The sequence below is a fragment of the Sylvia atricapilla genome, chromosome 5, assembly GCF_009819655.1.
Source record: "Sylvia atricapilla isolate bSylAtr1 chromosome 5, bSylAtr1.pri, whole genome shotgun sequence".
Classification (NCBI taxonomy): Eukaryota; Metazoa; Chordata; class Aves; order Passeriformes; family Sylviidae; genus Sylvia; species Sylvia atricapilla.
Window position 1 is genome coordinate 11,707,639 of NC_089144.1, and position 16,526 is coordinate 11,724,164.

General features: G+C 39.3%; 1 protein-coding gene across 1 annotated transcript in view; it reads right to left on the reverse strand.

Moving 5' to 3' along the window:
* The window catches only part of GSAP (gamma-secretase activating protein), a 44,688-nt gene that overhangs the window by 14,984 nt on the left and 13,178 nt on the right, over positions 1–16,526 (reverse strand). Inside the window, exons 12-22 of the mRNA XM_066318719.1 lie at positions 15,535–15,620; positions 11,039–11,116; positions 8,846–8,923; positions 8,285–8,377; positions 6,715–6,932; positions 6,350–6,419; positions 5,635–5,717; positions 4,993–5,046; positions 1,154–1,279; positions 670–725; positions 239–270 (exon numbers count right to left, since the gene is read on the reverse strand). Of these exons, the coding sequence (XP_066174816.1) occupies positions 239–270; positions 670–725; positions 1,154–1,279; positions 4,993–5,046; positions 5,635–5,717; positions 6,350–6,419; positions 6,715–6,932; positions 8,285–8,377; positions 8,846–8,923; positions 11,039–11,116; positions 15,535–15,620 (974 nt within the window). The remainder of the gene's footprint in view (positions 1–238; positions 271–669; positions 726–1,153; positions 1,280–4,992; positions 5,047–5,634; positions 5,718–6,349; positions 6,420–6,714; positions 6,933–8,284; positions 8,378–8,845; positions 8,924–11,038; positions 11,117–15,534; positions 15,621–16,526) is intronic.

The window sequence follows — 16,526 nt, forward strand, 5'->3', positions numbered from 1 at the left end:
CCTTTAGCAGACAAAGTTTCACTGCTTATGTTTTTAGATTCAATATGAATTAGGGACTTTATTTTCAAGCATTTCCTAGTCAGTACATGAATGTTTTTTTCTCATCTTTAATCCCCAAACTCTTCTGTGTTGAAAACACACTTAGCAACTGAGTTTTAGCAAACAACAGCTGGGTGGAAACATTCTAATAAACCTAAGTGTTAGAGCCAAGGACTACATCAAGAAAGGTTTTCCTTACCAGAGTCCCAAGTGTTCAGATGAGAAAGCACCCTGGGGTTTGAAACAAAAATCAGTCTGTTTCATATGCAATACTCTAAAGGCTTGCATAACATCATTAAAACTCAAATAAGCCTTTGATCTTTCAAAGATGGCTAAAGAAATCTGAGAACAGGACATGTGACTAAATGTAGTAAAAATCCTAGATAGCATTAAAAAAATTCTATCTGTCTAGATTGCATAAGAATAACTTCACATCTACCATAAATTCCCTAGCTCTAGAGGCCTGTATTTCAGATCATGCTGTGGTGGTTACAAGGATTCCAATAACTGATTTTCACCAGGATAATCTTCTTTAAAGATATCTAATCAACTAATTAAATGGCACATTAAATCCTCCAACATACTTGTGCAAAATAAGAAGGGGTAAATACAATAGAAACCAGTACATACTTTTTGGCATTTTCAAAAATATTCCTCAAATATGCTGTGGTTCTTCTCTCATCTCTCTGGTTTGTAAACAAACAAAAATCCCAAAATTAACAAAACAGAAGACCAAATAAAATACTCTCTGACAGAATGAAGATGAGAAATAAATTTGGTTTTCTCTTTGAATGGAAATGAAACACAGTGGGGCCTCACAGCATCTTCCAAGTGCCCATGCTCATAGGCACTCACTCACACACATGTAAACCTTATGACAATAAGTGCAAGCTCTGCTTTTCTTTAGTTCCTTGCATTACTCTAACAGAATAAAACTTACAGGCAATCACCTTAGGTGAAATGACTGCAAGTCTTTGCGCTTCCGATAATCGGATTCCCATTTATTTATCTTCAGAATAAAAAAGCCAACCCATCCATGCTTGACTTTAAAACACCCATTTCAGAGACAGTCCTGGAGAGTTCAAGTGTTTCAACTCCAGTGCTTCTCACTCACCTCTTCTGAAAGGTTACGCCATTCCCTCCTGAGCATGTTACTGTGGTAGTGCAAGTGTGGCTCTGCATACTTCACACTCTCCAAGTTTGAGTTGAGTTTCTCCCAGAAGCCTTTGGAGTTTTGGAACTGGAAAGTGTTGGAGAGAAAGCATAAACACAGGCTGCTCTCTTAAAGAAATACCTCATCACCCTCCCACTAAGTGACTGCAGACATTTGATTAATGTGAAAACAACTTCAGTGAAAAAAGTTAAACCAAAGCACCAAAACTAATTTCTCTTGATGGAATGGCAGTGGTAGCACTTACTTGGCTTGAGGTCAAGATTTGGTGCCTTGAAAGAAACAAATATTTCTGGGTCACAATTCATCTGACCTATTTTCATGTTTGAGATGGGAAGAACTGCACCACAGACCACACTGGCCATATTGTCTAGACTTCCTCTGACTGTAAAAAAGAGCCTTAGGCTACTAACTTAGATGTAAATGTTTACATTTGGTCAAATTAAATCCCATTTCATGTTTCTAGTAGTTCCAAACAGAGGAATACCACCATGGCCACGACAGCTGCAGGATGCCACTATTTTCAAGCTGCATTAATACTTAGATTGCAAACATCCATTTACCAACCTCAAGTAACGGTGCTTCATCCCAGAAAAGAAACAAAAATCTAAAAATTTCCATAGCAATTCTCATCACTTGACTCTAATGCTAAAATTAATTTAAACTCAGCTGTGAACAGACAGGAGGAGCAAAATCTAAACAAAACCACACCAGTTTCCTGAGTTAGTTCTTGGTCTGGGTATAAAAATTTGAAGCTGCTATTTATAAGGGGGGCAAGACACAATCATTGCTGAGGAAGAGATTAGATTAATGCAATTCTTTTTGACAGTTTTGTCAAAAAACAAGAGATGGTACCAGCTGTTCTTGCCCCTCTTAATATACATTATCTCCCAACACAGACACTACAGTAACAATATTTGAATAAAGAAAGCTTTGAGTTCACAATATTCCTCCACTTGCACTAACATACCGGATTTTGCTCTCTTCTCTCAACTATCCTACAATAACAATAGCTTTAAAAGAGAACCTCAAAAGGAAGAAACCACTTCCTACTATAAACTATAATTTGTCAAAGAAAATAAATTTCAAAGACTCAATCCTGCCAGCCACTTTCCTCTTGCTGCCAGTGCCTATTGTCACTTTATTATTGTAGCTGCAGCAGAGAAAATAAATCTTGGGGTTTGCTTCATATTAGTTATATTTAGCAGCTGCAAACTAGGATCAAATATGGCACCATATGTTCATTCTGTTGGACCTCACTCATGAGATCTACAACCTACTGCTGCAGAATGTTGCTCAAATGTTACCAATATGAAACCAGAGAAATATTAAATACAGCATAAGGGTATCATCTAGTGACCAATCCATGTAACAGCACTACCACTGCAAAACTGTGTCCACACCACACAGGACTTGGATATGCAGCAGGGGGAAGCAAGACAGCAATTTCCTTTCATATATGAAACCTACCACAAGAAGTGGTAGACTTGAGTGCTTGCTTTTAATCCCAAAGAGATGCATTAAAAATGAGATGTATAGATCTCCTTAAAAAGTCAAAAGTTTAAAGTAAAGGATTTTTCAATTAAATCTATTATTTCTTGAGGATCATCAGGACAAGGACTAGAAAGACAAGGCTTCTTTATCTTAGGTGTTTATTTGGGAGACATTTCTAGAGAGTCAAGAATTAACACCTAAGCGTGACATCTAAAAGACATTGTATTGCCAGAAAGCAAGGCTGTACCAGTTTGCAATCCACAAAAAGCTCCCATGAAGCCTTTCATAAGCAGTGGGGTTTTAACTGAAGATAGAGAGCTCTGTGCTACACCCCTTGGAAAAGATGTGGGGTGACAATTGCCTTTGAGAGACCCATGTCTCTCTGGACTGTAGTGCTGTGTCTCCCCAGCAGTGGTGGCATTCACAGAGCATTGTAAAACATCACTCTGCACCCCAGGGGCTCAGCACAGCACAAGGGACAAACTCTTTTCTGGTGCTCTGACAATTTCTTGCACTATATATTTTCACTCTTCCCCTGGACCTCCTCCTATTTTCTTCATTTCCCTCCTTCCTCCTGACTTCTTCTTTTTTGATTGAACTTATTTGCACCCCTGCAAGTTTGGTCTGTGCTTAAAAAGGAGGGAAAAATTAAACTTATTAAATCAATCCTTATGGAGAGTTTTGGACAATTGGACTAAATGTTCCCTCTTTCTCAGTGTATCTTGATAAACAAGAATTTAGTGATAAAAACACCTGATACCCAACTACCACATTTTTTTAATGTGAATATGGACAAAAAGCTCTCAACAACTCATGGGCTTGAGAACTCCAAAAAGGTTCTCAAAGTAACAATTAACCATTATTTCTCTGAAGTGCCATAAAATCTCTGCAACAGAAATACTATTTGTAGAACCAGATCTGTTACCAGGGTCTGACTCCTGATGCCAACAACAGGCACCAACAGAAACACCAACAGACCACTTAAACTGTGGTGGGTTGTGACACTGGTATGGGTTTACAGCATTAATCCTTACCCTGTGCATTAGCATCTTTGTCCTCATGCAAGAGTCAGGGCAATTTGCCATCAAAAGTAGCAGGAAATATTTGTCTTTAGTTCAACTCTGACCTTTTCAATCTGTTTAGGTTTCAGACAGAAATAGGAAATGAGTTCCACAATCAGGAAGTATAGCTGCTAAAGGCATGTGCCCCCAGGGGCTTGAGGTTCAATCTCAGACAAATTAAAGTCCTGCTAACTTCGACCTCAGTGAATTACAGGGATTATCTGCACACAAATGTTCTCAAGATCTGATTTTCCCAGGTGTCCCAGTTCTCAGGGCAGCCTTTCCAAGCAAAGCATGCAAAGCCCAATGCCCTGACAGCAGCCCTATGAATCTGTGCAGCACAGCTGTGATGCACTGCTGCAGAGTGAAAGAGCAGTGATTTCACTGATTTTAAAAGGTTTTGTGAACAGTGATGTTTCATGACTAATTATAAGCACATCTTTAAAAAGCTACATGGAACAACGTTGTTATGTATCCAGCCTAATTCTATGTGTTCCTGGTGTGTCTGAACTCCTCATTCTTTCCATTAGCTCTCCACAACAAACTGCTTTTTGAAATTCTCTTTCAGATTTTGTAGGGAACTGCTTAGGAAAATTTCAAGAATTTCTCTATAGTGCAGCTGAGGGAGTGGAAAGCCAGGACAAATAATTCACGTTGTTTTCAATGGAAAGTACAATTTCCTACCCAAACAGCCTGAGCTTTCCCCATCCAGCCCACTGCCCTTTCCAGGCTGTGCAGGAATTTGTCTACATTGAGAAGCCAAAGCCCTGACATAAATGCAGTCACAGGCTGCTCTGGACAAAACAAAGTGAGAGGGTCACAAACCATCCACACCAATGGCAGCACAATGAAATAGCCCTCAAACTGGGCATATGTAGACATCTGTAGAAATCCTACTTGTCTGTTATTCCACCTCTGCCTTCAGCTTCCAAAGTCATAAAGCAAAGAGGTATCAATCTGATTAACAAGAATTAATTCGTGAATACTCCTCCCTGTTGAATAGAGCTGTCTTCAGAAAGGGAAAAAAAACCCCACCATCTTTGAGTCTCTTTAACTGATATTTTAGTAAAGGCATAAATCATTTCCGACAGGGCAATTTTCTGTTCACATCTGGTTTTGGATAGGGCTGTGGGGACACTGCTGCACCAATATTTAGTACATCCCCAACCCACAAAAAAAGAAGCTATCAATCTGCAAATACAAATGTGGTTTTATACTGGAACTTACCTCTAACACAGGTAGAGAAATAATGTCTGTGGTACATGTTACTCCAGGAACAACCTACAAATACAGACAAATTCTACATAGTCTTATAATTTAAATTAATCTCCATCATCCATTCCCTTAGTGAAACTAACTAGCTAGCCAAAACTATGTCTTATTATTTTTAAAAAACCAACATATTAGAACAGTGTCACAGCAGAGAAATTAGGACACTATTTGCTCTAACTATAAAGTCTTGCTTGAAGTTATTTTACTTCTGCAAGCTTACTTGTAAATCTCAACTCTACTGATTCTGTTTGTCCTGGAAATAACTGCATGGTTTTGCTGGTTAAATGTATTCTGTATTCATTATAAATCTCATATTAAAAGGAATAAATTAATACTTCATTATGAAAACTGAGAAATATAACATCCATTCAATTATAATAACTATTCTTGGTTTTGCAAATGCTTTTATTTGTTGACAAAAGAATTTGACTCATGGAAAACATCACAAAGGGTAAGACTTGGCAAACTAAAACAGGCATAAAGGTATCAATTTGGAGCATATCTATGAAAAGGTAAGACACACAAGCTATGGGCTGTACTAAGGGATAAAAAACCAGACCCTCCAGCTATTAATTAAAGTACCAGCTGTTATCTTACCCCAATCCAGTCATGCAGTGATGTGTAGGGCAGGAGTTTATCCAGGTTCTGAGTTTCTGGACACATTCTGCAGTACAGGGAGGCTGAATGTAATGTAAAAAGATTTATAAGAGCAATATTGTATAAACTATCAGTTAACAACAGTATGCTTCACTGTTCCTTATCTAACATTTTTTAGGGACAAATCCTGCTGCTGTCTCTGAAACAGCTTCCTCCATCGTGGAACTGGTCCCATTCTGTGCACAAAAGGAGGAAGAGAAGTCCAGATGGCTGCAGGGCTGGGTCAGCTGCTTGGCTACAGCTCAGCACTGCAGGGGTCCTTTGTACAAAGACTCTGCACTGGCTAGACTGAGCAACCAGCAATTAGAAGAGAGTATCATGATAAGCCAAATCCTTTTGAAAAAAATGGTTTGGGCTAGAGCTAGAAGAGAATGGAGCTGAGGAACCAATCTCCAGAGACCAAAACCAATGATAAATCCACTTGTTCCATTAGACAGAAGAATGCATTTGAGAAGTTTTACTGCCAATCTAATTTTGAGATGTCTAGGTATCTTCTAAATTACTGATACTGTCTCTTAATGCCACAAAATGCAGGTTAACAAAATCATAACCAAAAAGTTCAGAAATAAGAGTCAGTTTGTACTGCCATGGCCTCTCCTTCCGTGTCAACTGGAGTATGCAGGGAAACTCACTATGCAGGAAAAAAAATACCTACCAATGATAAATTCTTGAATGGGATCAAAAGAATGACATGTTGACAGGTTCTCAGAAATCCACCGAATAATCTGTCAGAGTAAGAACAGGGAGCTTGTCACATCTCTCTGTTTAAGCAAGTGTTGTAAACGAGTATAGATAATTTGGTTTTGGTAGTAACACTTTGCATAGAGTAGTGATAGAGACACAAATGTTTTCAGGACAGCCTGGACTGACAAAGGAGTTTAGGGCAGCCCAGCTGCTGAGCCTCTTGGCACTGCCAGGTGAATTGGGACTTCCCTTTGCCTGATACCATTCATGCCCTGCTCCTGCTTTGTACAAGGTACCAGTCATTGTAAAAAAATTTAGAGGAGGTTCATTTCCCACCTGCATTTCCAAGTCTTCTGTGTGTTGGAAGTAGAGCAGGGCACAATGCAGAGCTGCCAATCTCTCACAGTCTCGTTTGCTCCTCTGTAGGAACTGCAGCAAGGCACTGTCATTGATGCTCATGCTGTACAGAATTCCTGCGTTGCAGTCCAGGACTGTTGACACCCACGGGGACCGGATGGAACAGTTCTGTAGTGTGTCAATTCTTGCATCCTCACCTGAAGAACATTGGTTTGAGAACAAAAAGGAGTAAGAACATAAAATTTGCCCGGTACCAGTAATTCTCTTAAGACTCCTAGGCCCCCAGCAGTAAAAGTCTGCCTCTTGCACTACTTGCCCTGATATTATGCTGAAAAGGAGTAGGAATGGTGTTGGCTCCATAGAGAAAGCAGATAAGGAGCACCAATCCACACTCAGTTCTCTCCTTCCCTATGGCTGACACAGAGAAGGTGTAGAGATTTGAGGCTCACAGTGCTGCTCCAAGGCAAATCAGAGTATGTGGGATGGAATAGAGCAGAGTACAAGGACAGTAGCACAAGTTCAAGTAGAATTAGCATTAGAATTAGAATTAATTAGAATTAATTACTAGAATTAGCACCTATTGGTACAGCTTGTGCATGTCAGAACTGCTCCCATGCAGCATCATGATCAAAACTTCTATTGGTAGATCTCTTGCCATCAATTCCAATGGCCAAAACAGAAGGGATCAGCTCTACAATTATTCACTGAAGCTTCAGACCAAACGCATTTATGCTGGTACTAGTGTTCACCACCATGGTACCATACAGGTATTGTATTTCAAACCCTTTGCATCAGAGAAATCAGGCCCACCATCCACCAGTGATGCTTCCCACTCATTTTTAGCAGACAGTATTTCATTACACATATGAAGCAGGTATTAGCTTCATGTGATGCTGCCCCTGCACCAGTTTCCACAATTTATGTCTCCTTCACCCAATGTCTCCTTTCCACAATTTATGTCTCCTTCACCCAATCAGAACAACAGATTTCTGTTTTCAAACAAAGGCACCCCACTTCCAAAAATAAACCACTTCCCACAAAGACGTGTTTGTTGGAAATGAAGTAACACGCATCTCAGATGAGAGTCTAAATTAAATTGCATCAGCCTGATCAGGTGAAGGAAACACAGATTTCCTTTCCCCACACCCTCCAAACACACACATTTAGAGCTACTCAATTGGAGGAAGGAAATGTAAAATCAAATTTACATCTCATGTGAAATTTGAAAACAGTGGAGGACCAAGAACCATGGGCAAAACTGGGGGAAGGGAAACTATGAAACCAAGGCAGAGAATTTCAAATTCAGTGAAAGGTCTTCTTCCATTTCATAACACTCAAGAAGTATGAAATACAATAAGTATGAAATGCCAGTTCAGCTTCTCTTTCTAAAACGGAAAGTAGCAAAAACATCATTCTTATTTTTTCAGCATCCTTTCTCTGTAAGAACACTGTGCAAGAAGGAAACATTGAGAAACACAACTTTCATGTAAAGACATATGAACACGTTTCTACAACAACAATGAAAATACTTCAAGCAATTTTACTCTACCTGTCAGAAATAAACTATAGCACAGCAGGTCAGGATGTTGAATGTTCAGGAGGTGCAGGAACTGGCCAGGCAAATAAACAGCCACATAATAGTCTATTTAAAAAAACAACAGTGGTCAATTTAGCACTTGATCAATTATTTGCTTTAAGAGGCTCTTTCACGTGATTCTCAACTTGGCCCACTTCTCTGTGAGGAATTGATTGTATCTAGGAAATATAAAAGGAGTTAATTAAAAGCTGCTGTTGTATGGACACAGGAAACACTTGCAGTACATTTGGGTTTCCAGGAGAAGATTCAAGAAACTTGAGATACTCAAGAACTCAGTAGCTGGTGTCCAGCACAGATTCTCAGGCAATTTCAGAGAAAGCTGCCTACTAATAGTGAGGCATTGCAATATCAAATGCTAAATACAAAAGGCAAGCAGAAGAAAAGCAGCAAAATAACACTGCTACCTAAAGTCAAGAAAAAAAAAATCCTTTCCTTCCACAGAAGAGTTAGCCATTTGTCTCCCTACTACACAGAGAATGGCAATCACACAGGAAAGTAACACAAGCAACCTACCAAGATTCATAAAAGCCACTTCCTTCAATTGATGAGATTCTGTTCTTTCTAGAGAAACCGTAAAAGTTTTGTTGTAACCTGGGAAAAAATAAAAATACTTCAAAAACCTCAAACAATAAACACCATTTGTTACAATCCACCTATGACTTTAGAGATGGAAACTTCAGCAGTGCCCACAGATCCAAATGGGGATATTTTAGACTGTTTTATGGATCTGTCTGCACAAACAGATTTAATCCATCCTAAACAAGTTCCTGCACACTTAGTAGACTGGCACCTACACAATGCAGTTCTTTAGCATGTGAAAACTAGCCAAGCACTGCACAGCCTTACATTTGTGTTTAAAGAAGCACTCCATCCCAGAGCAAGCTTGTGTAAAAATACCTTTCCCCCAGAAAAACCCAAACACAAATCCTTTATATAGCTGTGTTTCACATTTTGGTGATCTTTCAACTGCTTTAAAGAATTTTCCCTTTGTTTATCTGCATGCCCTATTGCTCTAATTTAGTTCAGCTCAGTTTATACAAAGGCCAATTTCAGACCTGCTGTGTTTGCATGGGCTTTGCATCAGCACAGCTGTTGTTTTAATCTGGACTTGTACCACACTTCTGGCACTCAGTGAGAATGACACAATGCCCTCAAATTTCCTCTATCTCTGAGAAAAGCTGAAGGTTATAGTAACTAATGGTGTCACGATCAGGATGCTACTTAATCATGCATGGAAATTCAATATAAGATCCAGAGTTTACAGGACCACCAAGAGAAAAAGTCACCACCAGCAACACTAGAGAGGCAGAGGTGTCAAAAGAGATAGTTTTTCATACAAAATACTGACTGAAGTTAGCTTGCAATGAGTCAGTACACTCACCATCACCACTTTGTCACTTGCCAGCATGAGCACATGCAAGCTAAAACCAGCACGGCAGAATTCAACTGCAACATCGTGACTTCTCTGTTTATGCTGCAGTGCCTGTTTTAACAGGGGTGGGAAGCTTCCAGCCAAGATTTCAGAGGCTGCAGAACAAACTGAACTCCTTAAATGTCTCTGAAATATGGCTTATGAACTCCAAAATGTGAGTTATGGACCCAATATACCACTGCTTCTGTGGGTCACTGCAGAACCGTTATTAAAATTCTCTTGAATGACAGATGAATCTTAACATGAACCCACAAACAGCTCTGCACCAAGCAGCTCCATTCCATAGAGGTCATCCCAGACTTAGCTAGTCAATGTCTCCATATTTATCCTCAGTTTCTTCCTAGCACAGATCAGGATGTACAAGGGCCATGGTTGGCTCCAAGCAACCCAACAACTCTTTGGCTGCACGTCAGGTGTGTCTGTGGAATCAGCCCTTCCCAGCAGTGCAATGCACAGTGTGTCACACCCAGAAAAGGACTTTTTCTAATTTTTTAATGCTTTCAAGAACACAAAATGGTAGTTCACTCAATCCCACAATATTCCAGCAATAAAGCAACATGTATGTGCAGTTCTGACATATGAGAAGCATCCTGACACAAGAAAACAAATAGTTAAGCACAGAGACATACAGTGCACTTGAACACAGTTACTCCATACTATGCAGCTTCTCAGTTGAAAAAAAATTTGCCTCTCTGTCCATGTATCAAATAAGAAAATCTTGATTATGCAATTTTTTATTCTAATTGGAATAAAACAATGTCTTTTATTATGTTAAAACAAAACCAAAGGTCTTAACTTTAAGAGCTAGAGCACCACTTACACAGCACTATTCTTAGAGTCAGTGGGTGTTGCACCTCTTGCTGTGAAAATGACATGTTGAACTGGAATTCTAAACAGACATTCAAGCTAAGAGCTGTTGGCTCTATTTCCCATACAAATGCCTTATGGCATAAATACAACACACCTGCAAGCTCCCACAGATTTCATTGATGTCTGTGCTCAGCACGCCAGAAAGTCTGGCTAGAAATAAGGGACCAAATTAATAACCATTTACAAGGCCACTGGTTTGAAGCTACTCACTCAGCATCAGGCAGGAAGTCTACAGCAGGAAAATCAACTCTGCAGCTAAAGGCAGCAGCTGTCTTTAAACACCAGCCACAGTAGTTTATTGTTTGCAGACTTTGGTAGTTATTTGTTTTGAAAGGCGTTCTGTGACTCTTTCAGCACTGACATTCTCCAAAATAAAGTGCAGTAAGTTAATAAGTTAGTCTTACCTTTATGTAAAAAATATATGGAGTATACGATCTCATGAGGAGTATCAGAGGCTAGACTACAACACACACACAAGCCTCCTAAAAAGACAAAATAGGGAAAGAAAATTCACTTGTCCAGCTGAATATCTAGACATTTTTATACTGTACAACACCAAATCAAGACTGTTTCAAATGAGGAACTAAAAATAATCTCTCAAAAAAGGTAAAGATTACAGGAATATCTGTTATGGACTCTAATCATCATTTACCTAATAAAATAAAATCAAGAAAGAATAGAGGACACAGCCTGGCACAATAGAAACCTGGGTCCTGTCATGGCCAGTTCTTCCCTTTAGGGGAAGTACATTTTAGTCCTTCCCAGGAGAAATCGTGCTTGCAGCCAGAAAACTGATCAAGCCTTTCTCTTCACAGACTGCCTCAATCCAGATATTCTGTATTCAGGAGCTGTCAGATACGCTCAACAACACAGCAAAACACCATTTCTTTGCTTTTCAAGTAATCTCATATTGGCAGCAGCACGAATACACTACCAGAGCTTTCTCACACTGGAAGTGATAGCCACTTCTCTCCTTTCCAGCTCAAAGAACAACTAATACCCTTTTTAGGAGGGAATTCAGTCCTCAGGAAGGTTTCCCACTCCCAGAACAATTCTACATCAGACTGATCCTGTTTTGACCCCACTGGATGGTAACCCTGCTTTCATCTGTTATAAAAACTTTAATCCCCTTACTCTGATGCTTTGGCATTCATGTTAGAAATCAGCTTCCAAAACACATTATCCCAGTACAGCTGGGAAAGCTCATCCACAAATATAACCAATCACCTTCTACCTTTATTGAAAGTTTATCATTTCAAAGAAGAAAAGAAAGTAATACTAATACAGGTACAGTTCTGTAAAAAAATAAAGGCTGTGTATACACAAAGTTATGCAGAAAATGGCACAGTACGGAAAAGTATAAGTACAAAAAAAGCACAGCTACCCAGTTACTTTATTTGATTAAATGCCTTGATATTTCACACCACAAGGCTGTACCATAGCTGTGATACAGATATGGCTGAGACACTTCACACTTCTGTCTTCTGGAGAAAGTAACTGCTTTTTCCTTGGGTAAGATGCAATTCTCCTTTCTGCTTATTCTTAGCTGACTGAATATATTTTGATACAGTTTTGCTTGGATATTTGAGTCATTCAGACAACAGACAAGGCATTTTGCCAGAGCACTTGGCTTCTTTCAAAACATGCATAATTTTTAAAGTAGCAGCATCAGGACTCATGAGGAAGACTGGAAAAGTTCCAGGAGCCCACTGCATTGCTATTTTATTATCAACAGCTCCCTTCCAGCACTGCAAGTTTCTTTCTTGTATGCTGGAGTCTGCTGTGTACACAGCTCTGTAAATTGCACAACATGCACGGGAGAGCGTTCAGACTGAGGTGTCAGTGGCCAATGTGAAGCTGACCACAGAAACGGCAGCTATGGGAGACTAAAAATAGGATGTGCATCTTTCAACTCAACAATATTGCTCCATGTGTCAACAAACTGAACTATAAGCAACAGGAAATAACCAACGGTGCTTTGTCAATACAGACAGAGACGTGGCAGCCTCAGACCAGCAGGTGTCCAAGCAATGTAACATCTGACAGTCCTGGCAGCCCCAGTAGAGCAGCCAGAGTGTGAGAATCCACCACAGAGTCCTTTCCTACCCTCAGCAGTGCTCTCTGCAAATTAGAGCTGGGTTGTGCTGCTGCAGGGGAAGCTAATTAGCCTATTGCATCTATATGCAGAACCAGGTCTCCCACATTACCCATTTCAAAATCATTTGCAAACAGTAAAAGCTGTAGCTGAATGCCTCCAGGTGAGAAGACGCATGTGAGGATATACCTATACTTGGATGGACACTTTTCTTTCTAGAAATAAAAGGAAAAAAAAGATCTTAACCACAAAGGTTGGGAAAAAAAAAAAAAAAAAAAAAAAAAAAAAAAAAAAAAAAAAAGAGAGAGAGAGACAGAGAGAAAAGAAGGAAGAAATTAAAAATCAAGTCCTACTATTCAGGAACAGCAGTTACAACTCTGGCACTGGACAAAGTCACCCCACTGAGACTGTAAGAGTCACCTATGATATGCAGACATTAAGTTTTCCCTAGAAGACTTTAACTACAAATTCTTCACTACTGCTCAAGCAAAAACTCAAAACATGAGGCTGTAACAGCATCTCAACATAGCATCCAAATGTCACAACTCAAACACAAAATTGCACCAGGGCATTTTGTCTAGTTGTACTGATTCAAGAGGGACTTGCCTCACTTAACTTCAGCCACCCAAACATCTCTTATCTAGACACCTATTCAGCAAACAAAGAAATATAGATTGAATCATCCTCTGGAGATGCCTATCTCTCACATAGTCCAGATGCCTAAATTTCAGACAGATAGGTGATGGTAATCCAGTGTCTATGACCTCTTACTCCCTGCATTTTTTTTAACACTGAGCAAATTTAAATGAAAAATATTTCTAAAGCACTATGAGAAAACATAACAGTGCAGTGTTTATCTAATAACCACTGAATTCCGGACATGCAAACTTAATTCTGAGACTGGAACTGCTTGATCTCAGCTATTCAAGAATTACATGGGGGTTTATATCTGGAGAGGTTTTGTCTGTGCTGAGTGTAAGGAACAGAGCTACTTTTCTGATGCATGAATTTGAGAAAGGATAAGTGATTTCATTCAGAGTTCGGATTGGCAGGAGCCAGTAACAGTTTTATTAAATGGAAAATTGCATGGAATATTCCAGTTTAAAGTTTTGCCAATTATGCTTTGCCAGGGATGTCTGAATGGTACCAGCAGGGATACTGGCATTAATATAAGAGGTGTGTTAGCAGTCCCACAGCAGGCAGTCTGCACCACAAAGAACTTGCAATCCAGTTTTGGAAATCACCACTGAGGCACAAGATGGAACCTTTAGTGTGATTACTCACAGTGTTCTTCAACAACCAGATATGATTTTAGCACAAAAATAATTTGCTCCAAACTGTTAGTTACCTGAAATGGGTTATGCAAAGTAATCCTCAGTTTTAAACAACATTCAAGGAAAAGCCACATACAGAAATCTCATTAGCAAGTGCAATTGTCAAATTGTTTTACAGTAAGTGCAATGAAAAGCACTTAATGTGAAAGGCTCCACACAGACTTTAAATACTGTGTTACCAGACAGAAAAAAAAAATATTTCACAGTAACTAAACAAGAGTCTTGTTGGAGGATCCTAAACTCAAGGAGGTGCTTCAATCTGAATAAACCCCAGAGGAGTGTAGGTTTAAAAAGGAAACATATATACAAATAAATAATATTTTCCATTATTGGACTGGCTGTTTATATAAGAAATTGTCTTGCTAACAGAGAAAAAGCCTAATATACACTTGAAAGATAGAAACTTGGCTTTCTCTTACTTCTAATTCCTTCCCTATAATCTTTATAAGGAATTTGCCTTGGTAAGAAAAAAATCCATGTAAGGAAGCTGTATTTCACTTGATTTGCACCAATGGTGCAAGTGGCAGACAGCTCAGCAGTTCTCTGGGGTGCACAGCAGCCCTTGGGGAGTGCCATGTAAAGCCTCTCCTGCAACACTTCCCTGTACAACTCTGCTGACAATTCAAAGGTTAAACAGACACCATCTCTGCCTGCCTGTGTGGTCTCATTCAGGAGCTGAAAACAGCTGTGATGAACCTCTTGAGACCAGTTTTTAATCCAAAAAAAGCTCATGGCATACATTAGGATGGAGACTCCAAAATCCTAAAGGTTTAAGAAACATTTTAAGGAATCATATATATACTAAACCCTTGAGCAGCACATAGCATGTTGAGGATCACATACTTGGGCTTCTAAACACCACTAACAGCAATATGAAGCCCTCAAAGCCTGCATTGCACATTCTCGGTGTACATACATCCACCCTAACACAAACATACACTAGATCAGAAACCCAGACAAAACCTTCCTTGAATTTACTCTCTAACATAACTTTGGTCAGCTTTACCACGAAATTGCTTTAATGTAACACACAGCCACACTTTGGTATCTCCTGGGCTCTGAAACTGACTGGAAAATGCTAAGGTGTTCTGAGACTGAAAGATTTCACTAGAGGAGAGCATAGGACCAGTTTTTGGAAATTGGGGTACCAAAAAGTTTCTGAGTGACTGTTCTGTTATTGGTGTTGATATATAAAAGCCTGGATACTTCAGCTCAACTTCACTGCAGCTTTCAGAAGCTAAAAAAAATTATTAGGACAAGAAAAGCACAGTTGCCTTCTCCTCCTCCTCACAGTTACCTGCCAAGTATGCTCTAAGGGAATACAAATCTCACACTTACATGTGAATTTTTGTGTTTCCATTTTTGTGTGTTTTTCAATATTTTATGAAGAAAATCAGCAATCAATTAGGATTACACTGCATGATAATTACTAGTGGAGGTAATTTTGACCATACTTGTATTTATTCATTACCTGCTTTACTTGTGAAAACCTGAAGGTTCAAAGATTTAGATGCAACATCTTGATCTTGACAGTAATCATATCCAAAATTCACAAGTCTATGAGCAAATAAAGATCACTAAGTAAATCACTTCACCCACAGAGATTTATCACAACAACAAGATGACCAGAACAGTCACTAGGTGACCAAAATATAGTAATTAAATGATAATCAAATGTTCTCTAATGCAAGCTAAATTAGGCTTTAACCAATTTGCTCACTGCTGTTAGAAACAAGAATCACAAGACTGCACACTGTTATCCAGCATTTCTGAATTTGCCTGACAACTTCATATTCACTTACTGCCTTGTCCAACCATTCCTATACTTTGAAGTGAAAGCAAGTTCTCATGACATACTCATGAAATCCAAATACTTGTGACATCTAATAACTCAAAGGTTTTGCAGACTAACTCTACAGCCCATCTGTAAAGCTACATTTTCATCTGCAATAGGGACACCACTTTCAGAGGAAATGTTTGAAAAGAAAAGCACAAAATCACACTCACATGGAACTTGACATGACATTTTCAGCCTCATGCTGCCTGTGCTTTAATGGTTCTACATATCTCTAAATCTACAAGGCCCATTTTCACCCTGCAAAACATGCAGCAGAAGTCTGTAGTCAGTCTGCTTTACTTTTTTTGTTGAGGGTTTTTTTTTTTGTTTGGTTGTATCTTTTTTCCAGAAAGTATTTTGATCTTGTAGGGATTTTTCCCTTGGTCTTCTGCAGTAATTTTTAAAAAAAAAAATAAAAATAAAGTAGAACAGAGCACTGAAGCTCTTACAAGACTTGTGTTCTTTCAGCACCAACTGTAAGAGGATACAGTGCCCTTTTATAGGACAACCTGCACATGCAGGAGCACCACACTGAGCCTTATGCACAGCGCTGAGACATTTCGAGAGCCGCAGCTTGGGCAGGGTGGAACTCAACTACCTTCAGCAGCTGACACCTGGCCTAGCAG